Source organism: Haemorhous mexicanus, chromosome 18 (genome assembly GCF_027477595.1).
Source record: "Haemorhous mexicanus isolate bHaeMex1 chromosome 18, bHaeMex1.pri, whole genome shotgun sequence".
Lineage (NCBI taxonomy): Eukaryota > Metazoa > Chordata > Aves > Passeriformes > Fringillidae > Haemorhous > Haemorhous mexicanus.
In genome coordinates, this window is record NC_082358.1 from 965896 (window position 1) to 978053 (window position 12158).

Here is a 12158-nt window from a genome sequence, read left to right on the forward strand (position 1 = left end):
CACGAGAGGCAGAGATGCCTCCAAGGTGATTAAGGGCTTGGAGATGAGGAGAGGCTGAGAGCTGGGACTGCCCAGCCTGGAGGAGGTTCAGGGAGATGCCACCTTGTGTGCAGATTACTGATGAGGCAAGTGCAGAAAACAGAACTGGAACATTCTCAGTGCAGGGACAGGGTGAGAGGCACAAACTGAAGTAAAAAGAAGTTTCTCTAAAAGATAGGAAAATGCTTTTTCACTGCAAGGGTGGTTGGCCACAGGAGCAGGTTGAGAGGTTGAGGAGCCTTCATCCTTGGAGATACTCAGGATGAGAGGAGACGTGGCCATGAGCAGTTTTGGGCAGGGGTGGGATGGGGCTTGCCCAGCCCAGTGGCTGTGCCAGTTCCTCCAGTAGAGCCAAGCCAAGGAGACACCTGAGACCCCCCAGCTGCTGGGAAAAGCACTTCAGAGAAATGTTAGATTAGAAACTGGTAATGAAAAAAATAGCTGGGAGTGAGCTTTCATAGCTTTGATAAACCTTCTTATGGGAAAACCAAATTTGGCAGCTGGAGACAAAGCCTAGGGTTATTGGGATGGATGGAGCTCAGGAGGTCCAGTCCAACATTCCTGCTACTGAATTCAGACCACAGGGCTTTGTTCAGCCAATGCTTGACATTCTCCAGAGAGAGAGAGATCCTGCCACTGCATGCCGGGGGGAATAGTTTCTGCTGCTTGGTCAGAAGCTCCTCTCTTTCCATTTGTCCTGGTGGTGTCTTTCCCTGTCTCCCAGCCCATATCTCTGTCAAATCCTGGCTCCATTTTCTGCAGAGCACAAAAGGGCAATGGAGCCCATCTCCCTCAATGTCTCCTTTTGGTCAGGTGTTCCAAACCCAGGCCATCCTGGTGGCCCTGTCTTGTGTCTCCTCTACGTTATCAACAGCTCGTGGTTGGGTGGGAGGTGGAAACCAGGTGATGTCATTCCAGATCCCCAAATGCCAAGGGATCACTTCCCTGCCCCACAGGCTGCCCTCCCTGCCCACAGCCTGGCTCAGCTCTCCTCCAGGACTGTGAGCTGCTCCCAAGTCCAGCACTGCTCAGAGGACCAGCACAGGGGCCCTTTGCTCCTTCCAAGGCTCCTTCCCAGTGGTCAGATCTTGCAGTTCTTCTTTCCCAAGGTCCATGTCCCTGTAAATGGTGACCCTGACCTCAAGCCTGTCTGCTCCCCACAGGGTGGTATTTCCCACAAACCTGAAGTACATCCCCTCTCTTCCCCTGGTTTATTGGGATGGGGACCTTTTCTGTGAAGACCTTCCAGTTTTGTGGACTTTGTCCTCATTTTCCAAAACTTCCCACCCAACCTGAGCAGCAACAGGAGCAGCGAGGCCAAGTATGGGGCAAGGTGAGCCCCAAGGGAGAGTGGGGACCCAGCAAAGATAGGGGGGCTCCTGTACCCACATCAGCTGTGTCTGTGCAGGGACAGGAGCAGCCACACCCTGGCAGGGAGGATGGAAACACTGAAGAGTGCCTGGAAGCTGCCTGGTGGGAAAGGCCTCGGGAGTGTTGGTGACAGCAGCTAAACAAGAGCCTGGTGTGCACAGGTGGGCAAGAGGCCAATGACACCTGGCCTGCACCAGCCATGGGGTGGCAGCAGGACCCGGGCACTGACTGTCACCTGTGCTGGGCACTGGTGAGGCACCTCCAATCCCAGGGACAGTTTTGGGCCCCTCATGGCAAGAAAGGCATTGAGGGACTGGAGTGTATCCAGAGAAGGGAACAGGGCTGGGGAAGGGGCTGGAGCACCAGGAGCAGGTGAGAGAGCTGGAAGGGCTCAGCCTGGAGAAAAGGAGACTCGGGGGAAACGTTCACTCTCCACAACTCCCTGGCAGAAGGGTGGAGCTGGGTGGGGTCAGGCTGTGCTCCCAGGGAACAAGGATGACAGGAAATGGCCTCAAGTTGCACGAGGGAGGTTCAGGTTGGATATTGGGGAAATTTCTTAATGGAAGAGCGCTGTCAAGTCCTGGCACGGCTGCCCAGGACAATGGTGGAGTCCCCATCCCTGGAGGGATTTTAAAAATGTGTGGATGCTGCACTTGGGGACATGGGTTAGTGGCCTTGGCTGTGCTAGGGGAACAGATGGACTTGATGGTTTTAAAGGACTTTTCCAACCCCAATGATCTTGTGACATTGGCCTCACTCAGTGCCTCCTACCTTGCGCACAAATGGCTAATTTCTGTGATTATAAAAGCTGACAACTTCTATTTAATAACAATTTATATTTAATCAGCATTTTCAGATACATACTTTTAAAATTCAGCAAGAAAGAGAAGAGGTGGCAGTGTGTGTGCACAGAGCTCAGGCTCTGGGCTCTCCCAGGAAGGAGCCTGACCCACTTTCCACGGCAGCACCTCCCAGGGCCGATGGCAGCAGAGCTCCAGACCGAGGGATGGAGCTACTGCTGTGTCCTGTGGAACTGAGCCTTCTCCCTGCCTGGCCCTGCTGAGCTGCCCTCTGTGGAAGCCAGGCTGCTGGGGCTCCTCTGCTGCCTGTGCAGCCCCGGGGGCAGCAAGGTGCCCCTCCTGTGCTCCCTTGCTCTGCAGGAACAGCTGCATCAGTTAATTTGTTTGTGGTTAAACAAATTCCTTGCTGAATCTACATAAAAGGAGCTTGCAAGCCCAGAGCTCTAAATAATCCCTCCAATCCTCCTGTTTGGAATGATGCTGCTGTTGTTGCTAATAATAATTCAACCCAATTTATAGGACAATAACATTTATTTAGAGCATGAGGGACTCCACATTATACAAACCCTTAAATTTATTTTTTGTTTCACTGGTCCATTTCTACAACAAATACATCAGATCGACTATATAATAAAATTATTTACATTTCCAAACAACATGGGGTTTGTTTATAAACCCTCTGACTGCTATTCACATACAGTACTTAAACAACAGCACATTACATTATTTTAATACCCAAAAATGACACGCCTGTATTCTAAATTGTTTATGAAAATTGGAAACAAATAAATTTACAATTGTCTTCCCCTCCCCTTCCATTTCATACAAACACATTACCCTAATGTGCTAACCCTGACTTCACGTTGCAAATCCAGGGGGTTTTAGAAGAACCCAGTTTTTATATCTATTTATCTGTTTTTTAGAAAAAAAAAATCATTTATTGGGAACAGTATAATATTAAAATTACTTACTGTACAGAATTTTATTTAAAAAACAAAAATCACAGCTCAAAATTGCTATTGGTAAATTCACACTCATTTACAAGTCTCATGTTTCCATGCAGTAATTTACTTGGATTTTCTTCTTTTTGACTGCATTGCACTGGCACTCGTTTCTGAAATCAAGAGAAGAAAAGAAGCATGGATATGCAGTCGGTAAGCCATTCCCCAGAGGGGCACAGATTGCCCTGCCATTGTTCCAAACTCACACCAGAGTGTGTGCTCTGGTGGATTTCCCCACACCAGGACAGACTCCTGAGCAGCTGGGGCACCCCTGGGCCCCGAGCTGGGCACTCCTGCAAACCTCACAGGACAGCCTGGAAAGAAGAGCCAAGGGTTTGGAACTGTCCCCACGTGCTGTCCCCCACGTGCCACAGGAGGAGATGGTGCTACACAACCACTCTGCCATGCCAGCCAGCACCCCAGCTGTCTGAGCTCCTAGAAGGTCACTAGAAAATGAGTCTCTGCAGCGTGCACTGAGTCACAGGAACACAGCTGATGCAGAAAGACACAAATGTTAACACCTGCAGGGCCACGGCGACAGCAGATGACATGTCCAGTGCACTCACCAAGGCACTAAGTTTCCATTTCAAAACAAAAAAAGAGTAAAGACCAAAGGCATTTGCATCTTTAGATCTTTTTTAAAATGTGTTTTTGAATGTTGGCAATGTCTCTTTGGCTCTTCATAATGTTTTCCAAAAACTATTGCAGCTGTGTGCATTTTAAGAGTCAATAGGGAAAAAAATTTCCAAGCCCATCTAAAATTAGAATAGCAGCAGTACAACTCCACAGCTGTTACATGTGGAATTAGAAAAAACAATCAACATTTCAAAATTTAACAAACTCAAAAGTACAGTAAATGCTAAAAGCAGCCCTTGCTGGAAAAGTACTCCAAAAAGGGAAAACTCCAGGACAGTACCAATTTTCAGAAGTGAAACATCTCAGAAGGCTGGACTCCAGCCTGGAGCCTTCCAAGCAGCAGGACTGACTTTGAAGTACCTTCAGCAGCAGCTGTTGCCACCCTTGTTGCTGCTCAAGGCTCTGTGTTTGGGAGGAGGAGCGGGCCAGCAGCACTCAGCTCCCGTCTCAGTCCCTTGGGAGCATCAGCAGCACCTCCCAAACCCTACACCCAGAGTGTGCCAGACACAGTGGGCAGGGCTGGCCCTCCTGTGTGTCCCCCTCTTCTGTCCCAGTGACCCTTCTGCCTCCTCCTTCCCCAGGCTTAGCCACCAAGTTCCTACTCCAGCTGGTCAAAGTCTGCTTCTTTCTCCCTGCTGATTTCTTTTTCCTAATGATGACTTTAAACAGCCTCTATCTCAAGAGGTAACTCCTCCCAGCCCCACATTCCTTTTATCATGGATTGGGGCTTTCTCAGGACACAGGTAACATAATGAGGACAGGAGCAACCAAACCAGAATAATAAGCTCTGATTCACTAACAAAAATGTACAACAGAGCAGGCACGGGTGACAAACCAGGTGACACTCCTGCAGCCACCTCACTAATGTGCAGCTTGTCCAGAGCACCTGGTTTGGCTCATTCTCCACAGCTCAGGAGCAGCTGTGTGCTCACAGGTAAGGCAGCACAGCCAGGTGTCCCCTGCAGACTGCATCCAAGTGTCCAGCAAAGCCCTTGGACATTGTGGCAGCTTCAGATGCACGACTTAAAAGCAAAGGTTTTATTTACAGAGGTAAATGAATTACACAGCCAGCACAAACCCCTGTGAGAATTCTGGTATTATTTGAATTTGATGCACTTTCCCGTTCCCACATTTTCAGAATTGGAAGTGTCACTGGTTGTCATCTTTAGGTTTACCCAGTAGAGCATGTGGGGCAGGTCACACGCTCCAGATCCCCTCAAACACAGGCAGGGATTTTACACTGGCTTCACATTTTTCAAACTTTTTTTCACAATCATGAAAGAGAATTTATTTTTACAATACAAACTCAGATTCTTCTGCACAGTCCTGCCACAAGAAGTAAATATAATTAAATTCAGCAGTCACAAAAGTGCAGAACATATAGGTCCCCTGTGTAATCTTTGGGAGTCATTGCGCAATGACGTAAAGCTGGAATGCTTCTCTGAAACTCTGACAACACAATATTCTTAGCACACACTTCAGTACCTCCAGTATGGAAATGGTGGCTGAATTCAACTTGACTTCCTTTTATAATCATTTTATATCAGTACCTCTTTGTTCTGTATATTATCTTTAAAATAGTGGTCCAATGTTGCCTCTTGACAGTCTCTCTCTACTCTCTTGTATAACTTTGGTCCATCAGCATTTTTCTGACCCTTAAACACAAGAAGCTGACAGAATTAGCTTCAGCCTGGCACTGGGCCGTGCACATCACACAAATGCTGCATAATTGTTAAAAACTGTAACCTGGGTAGGAGTAAGGCACGTCAGCACCTGCTAATGTCATGGGTTAATAACTTCAGGAGTTCAGATGTTGTTGTGAAGCAGAGCTGAGGCTCTGTGCTAGCACACAGCACTCCCTGATGCTCCTGGCTGCCACCTCAGCAGCCTCTGGAGCGCGCCTGAACCATGGCATTTGACTTGGCAAGAACTGACCGTGCACTTGGGAAGACTTTCAGGCTTCAGGAAAAGAAAAATGTCACTTTTTGATCTCAGTACGGTCCTTCCAACAGCAACACATTTTTGCAAAGAGAATTCAACTAGGCAAGGTGCCAAACACTGTGATGGTGAGTGCTGCAAAAAACAAGTTCCACAGATGTACCAAAGAGGAATTCATACAGCATTTACTGCCAGTGCGGACGTCGGGAAACACTTCAAGACCAGCCTGTGGCTAAATCCTTGAAACTAGAGATAAAGCACCCAAGGTGTACGAGCTGCAAACCAGCACTACGAGGCAGCTACTGCCAGGGCACACCCCTGGGGAAGCAGGCTAGGAGCTGCCCTCTCCCCAGGAAGGGGGGCTGTGCGTGTTACCTTTAGCTGTGCCGGACGCGGACGCGGGTCGCGAGGATCTCTTGCGCTGCCCGTTCTCTACAGCTTCCTGTGAAGCGGCAGAATCCTCTGTTCTTGAATTTCTTCTACTTGGAGTTTTAGACTTTTCACAATTCTCTTTTGTCTCATTACTAATAAAGTGGGACAAAACATTTCTGATGAAGTGTGAGAAGAATTATGTTTTTCTATGCAAGTCAGACAAGCTGGAGGATGGCCCGACACAGGTGCCAGTTCCGGACTATTAGCAGTGAAGACATGAAATGCTAGAGATACCAGAAGTTCTAGCAGATGAAGAATGACCTGAGTAAGCCAGAGTATAGTCCATTTCTATCAAAAATTATCAGAGGATACAGAATTGAGAAGTCCTCAAAAAGAATATTTTCAACATAAGAAGACCAAGAAATTAGACGCATTATAAATTGTCTGCTCTGTTTTCCACAGGTGCCACCATTACTGAAGTCTAGGAAAAGCAAACAGGTTACATTAGAGACTGCTGCAGTGTGGAGTGCAGAGCTGAAATTGCAGATGAACGTCAGGAGGAATTAAGAACTCTCCAGGGAGCATGCCAACTTTTGGGTTTGCTAAAAAGACTTACTCCATTAATCCAAGTGATTTCTTCACATATTAAAAAAAGGGTTTTTTAAAACTTTATTTAGGTTTTAAAGCTTGAAGTCAAAACCCGTTGGTTTGGTTGTTTTTTTTTTTTTTTTTTTGGTAACAAAAAGCTTTTCTGCTATAAAATAATAATTTTAGGTACTGTGGAAATCTGTTTCTTGCTACTCAGAAAATAAAGGGAGTGCTACATTTTGTAATTAAAATCTTATTTTATTTTATCTCTCTTAGTAAATTCATACTGAGTTTTGGGTGTTTTCTTCTTAATGGATTCTTGCCAGACAATTTCTGGTGACTAAGCAGTTTCAGAAGTTTAAACTAAACTTCTCTTGTGTGAATTCAAAGGTTAGTAATTAATGAAATAAATTATTCTGTCGATAATGGAAAAGAAGAAAATTCATTTCAGGCCCTTTGGGTGACAACTTGCAGGATTTCAGGAAAGGGTGCCTGAATCAGAGACTGGAGTGAAGACACAGCACAGGGTGAGCTGTGTGTGACAGAGACCTCACTGCAGTGTCACCCTTCAGACAAGTCCTGCTTTGAGGGGAAGGACTAAAACCACACAAACTTTAGGGTTAACTAACAGAAACCTGAAATAAAACAGTTTCTCAATGGAAGGAGAGACAAACATACTCAAGGAAAGATACAGCAGAGGAGACCATAGATTGTAGATTATCTCAGATACAAAATACTGAAATCTATTTCCCTAAAATGGAGCATAATGGGCCATCTACAAAGTGGATCCCCCAAACAGGTGGGTGCTTCCCAGAGAGAAGCAAACAGGCATCAGCACCCAAAGTTCAGTTAGTAAAGGTAATTTTTACAGAGTCTAGTGACTAAATCCAGAGCTGGGATTGTCTCATAGGAAGCAGCACATCACTTCCCTCCTTTTATAGGAGGAAATAAAATTACTCCAAGTGAAAATATTTCTAGTGGTTTATGGGTTGCAAGGTTCCTCTAAGGTTTAAAAGGTTTTTAATTGCTTTAAATGAGAATAGGTTTAGATTAGTTGCTAGGGAGAAATTGGCATAGGTTGCCCAGAGAAGCTTTTTCCATCCCTGGATATGTCCAAGGCCAGACTGGACTGGGATTGGAGCAACCTGGGATACTGGAAGGTGACCCTGCCCATGGCATGAAGGAAAGTTTTAAGGTCCCTTGCCACCCAAACCATCTGTGATTCTATCAAGGTTTGTCCTGTATGCTTCAACATACTCAAAGCTACCCACTGTATCAGCCATCACCAGACTGCAGTTTGCAGATTGCCTGCAAACTTTCCTTCTTTTCCAGTCTTGCTCAGAAAAACCCTGAAAATGCCCTTGTGGTAATCTGATGTGCCGGGTGAGTTTGGACATTGTCACCTAGGGCCACTTCATTTGGAGAATCTGCTCAGCTACCTATGTTCCACCTTCAGCTTTTCAGAAAAATTCTACCCTGAAGAAAACTCGCTGTGAAATTTCAGCTTGTCTTTGACAGATGCCAGTCCAAACGAAGATAGATAAGGTTAAATATTCCATTCAGAGCCATTCCTGATCTGAGGAAATGTACTGCATTCCCTCCCTTACAAACGAAGGCACTGCCCCATCTCCTGAGGAACCCCCCAAGGGGCTGCCCTTCTTGGCCCGGCCTAGGGGGTCACTCCACCCATGAGGGCAGTGTCCAAAACCTGGCCAAAAACCTCCCCAGGGGCTCTCACTGCCAACTGAGTGAGAACCTGGGGTGTTTAGAATCTTCCAGGCAGGTCTTGGAAATTGTATTTTCTTCTGACAGAACACAACCATTTGGAATAATATCTTTTAATTACCGAATGTCTTAACCAGGACAACATGGAGTTTCTACCTGGCTTTCTTATCAAGTTTTGGCAGTGTTAACAAGCAAATAGAGGAAAACTGTTGAAAACAATCCTCAAGGCAGAAGAACAAACTTTTGAAAGAGTTCCTTTCAGAAAACAAAAGTTCACATGACAGCTAAGCTGCAGGCTTTGGGGGGTTAGTTTTGATTTGCTGTGCGACCATCAAGACCCTTCTAGGACATGAAACATCCAGGCTGGAAAGGATGAGAGGAAATATTTCCCAAAGCACAGACTAAAGAAAAGGTTACCCTATATTCATTGCATTTCAGCAATGGTTTGGTATATTCAACTGGCCTGATTTCTTAGCAGGAAAAAAAAGATATGGCCAAGAAAGTGAAAAGTAGTAGCAGAGGTTAAGCAATTAAGCAAAGAGAAAGGGACTTCCTCCCATGAAAGCTATATCTACTCTGAATCTACAAACTATCTCCTTACCTTTGACCAGCAACTACTGCAGCATTTGTCTCAAGTTCTACAAAAGAAAAAGATAATTTTAAAGTCTGCTGTAGAGGTACATACCTGCTGTCAAGGCATGACTAGCTCACATTTTTCTATCACATATTAGATCTCAAGGATAAGCTTCTCTCAAAGCAAAGCAAGCCAAAATACCACACTGGCCAAGTGCTTGGTCTGATTACAGCCTTCAGGAGAATGCAATCAACTAAGACAGGGAAAAATTAAAGCCCTGCAGAAGAAAACTATAGAGAAACTCCCTGGCTACACTCTTCTCCCTTCTTAAACTTCCATTTTAGACAGCTTATTTCTACTAAACGTTCTAGGTTTTATTAATTTTTTAAAAAGTACCCTTAAAAATACCCATCTGCCTCTATTGTGCGGGTAAAATTTTGCCTTAACCCAACTGCCTCTCCCAGCAATATCTTCTAATGACAAATTTCTGAAGCCCAATTCCACTTGTACAGAATTGGAAAATATCTCAGTGGAGATGATGCAAAGAGAAGTCTGACCTGTTTTCTCTATCTCACTCAGTGATTTTGTACACACAGGTCAGGTTTCCTTTGGGGTCTTCACCTCAGTAACAGCTCTCCTTTTCAGCACATAAAATGTCAAGTCTTTTTACTGTCTGTCTTTTAATTCTCTCCATATCCATCGTGTCCTTTGTTGAGAGGCCCTCTCATGAGGAACTGCCAGAGATTTAGGGATTAACATTGCAACGTCATGGATGAACCCCCTGTGCTTTGTCTCATTGCCAGCTCAATTTCCCCATCAAACCTGGGGCCAGAGGGACACAAACTGGGGCTTTGCCTTTGACAGCAATTTAGCCCTCAGTTTGCTAGAGTGGGCACAGTGAATAGAGGCATTTTAAAAAGTAAGAGAATAGGTAATGTCTGTCCTCCCAGGATGAATTTGCAGTGTTGGAACATCAGCTTCTTCAGTGTAGAGGGATATAGCACTGTCTGAGAAAAACAGATGTCTTGGGGACTAAGGAAGAAGAGACTGAGCAATGAAAGGAGTTACCTTTCTTCCCACCCAAAATTTAAACTGGGAGATTATCCAACAGCAAAAAATGGATTAGCATCAGTGCTTTCCCCAGCAGGAACCCCCAGTACAGTCACAGCAGCACAGGGCAATGAATCAGGTGTGAAAAAACAAGGGCCTATGACCACCTTTGCCTTAGTGGAAATTCAAAGAAAACCATTTTGTACGATTTTTACTTCCTGAAAATCCTATTTCCAATCAGATTAGAGATGGCAAATAGATGGAGAGTGGCACTTCCCATAAGTAAGCCCACATCTATCTGTTTTCCCTGCTCAACCTGGGAATTACTTTTTTAAAACACCTCAGAACTGATGGTGAAACACCATGATAATAAATGGGAACACCATCAAGTCATCTGCCAGGGCTCCATTCTGAAACACTACTGGGAGGCATTAAAAGTTGAATACAAGAAAAAAAAAAGGATTACCACTCTAAAACACAATCCCAGCACGGCATGAACATATTTCTATATTCAGAAGGGTACAATGAAAGAAACACCTGTCTTATTAGCTCAGCACAGAACTTCCAAATTCAAACTAAATGTACTGTTACAAACCCAGCCCCTCCCATCTAACACTAAATATCTAAAGCCTTTCTTGGGGACTTTTTCATCTTTTACTTGACCCCATCCTGAATCTCCCACAAGGCTCTGGAGACCTCCAAAGCACAACATAACTAGCAAAGTAAAACAATCCCAAAAGCACAAGTAATAATAAAAAACCCTACCCGACCCCCAAAATACCCGGTGTGTTAGTGACCGCTGAATATGCATTCAAACAAATACATTTTCATAAAGGATTTAGTTCACCTCTATTCTGCTTTTCCAAAGGAAGATTTACCTGCTCTTTGAACAGTACTTTCTGATGTTGCAACTGAACTTTTTTTCTGTGTTAAATGTTGAGAGGATGCTAGAATAAAAGTGGAGGGAAAAAACATTATTGTCAAAGGGAGTAAAGGAGTTCCTGTTGTGTGATCAGGCTGGTACAAAATGCTCTCTCTCCCAGCTGACTTTGCCATTTACAGATGCAATATTTTTAATCTACCCTCCACTTCCCTCCCACCACACACACCTCCTCTTTTAAAACAAACTTTGGCAAAACTATCCCAAGCAAGTTTTCTCAAACTAGAATGAGTGCTGAAATGAAGTATCATAAACAACATTTTTAAGGGTAAGAGTTTTTCAGCAGACTGTGACATTAAAGGAAATCCTAATACTTCAATAGCTTAGTCTCCTATTTTTTAATGTTAATTTCAACAGAGATTCCGGGGGGAAATAGTATATTTTTAATGAATCAGAGCCCTCACTCTTTAAATTAAAGTGCATAATATGCTCCAGAGCTGCCCTTGAAGGTCTTTGGCAATAAGATGATGACTTAACCTTTCTTAGGTTGCCAAGTAAAAAGATCAGGTGGAAAAATAATTTTTCTTGGGCTAATGCCTTCTAGTTTTCAATGTGATAGCGAACTTAGAGATAGAGATAGAGAACAGGAAGACAAAAAGTATAACATTCCTGCTTAAATAGAAGAAGGAAGACTATCAAATTCCTTCTGTGAAGCTCAAAGGAAGCTTCCATTTCCCAGTGGCATGCAGCTACCACATCCAACAGCCGTGGGGAAAGTCACACTGAGGCTGAAGTTTTCAGTTCCCCTGACTTCTGTGGATTTTATCATCCATGATTTTATCTTCTGTGTCCAATTAATCTTGTAAAGCGCAACACTCACTCAGCTCGTTCAAGAGTGATAGGTTTATATCCACAGCAGATTCAATAAACTAAAAATAGCATCAAGAAATAGCACCAATGTAATGTATAAAGTCTGCAAGATGCACAAATTAAAATAGCAAAGCTCAGATGTAAAGGTATTTTATGTTTTCAAACTGGATGCAGTTAACGTTTTCATTAATTTCTCCAAAACGAGCATTTAAGTTTTTCCCTAGACAACCAGGGATTTGGTGTGGGTTGTTTTTTTCTTCTGTTCTGGATGTTATTCAGAAATTTCCCTAGAGGATGAAGGTTATCCCGAGAGG

General features: G+C 44.3%; 1 protein-coding gene across 6 annotated transcripts in view; it reads right to left on the reverse strand.

Moving 5' to 3' along the window:
* Positions 1–2722: 2722 nt before the first annotated feature.
* NCOA6 (nuclear receptor coactivator 6) overlaps positions 2723–12158 on the reverse strand; it is a 43716-nt gene continuing 34280 nt past the window's right edge. For 3 of the 6 annotated variants that reach the window (XM_059862886.1, XM_059862883.1, XM_059862885.1), the window contains 4 exons: positions 10973–11041; positions 9072–9108; positions 6161–6309; positions 2723–3324 (listed from right to left, as the gene is read on the reverse strand). In XM_059862886.1, coding sequence (XP_059718869.1) covers positions 3278–3324; positions 6161–6309; positions 9072–9108; positions 10973–11041 — 302 coding nt within the window. In that variant the 3' untranslated portion in view covers positions 2723–3277. The other 3 variants (XM_059862884.1, XM_059862887.1, XR_009488772.1) reach the window with 3 other exon arrangements.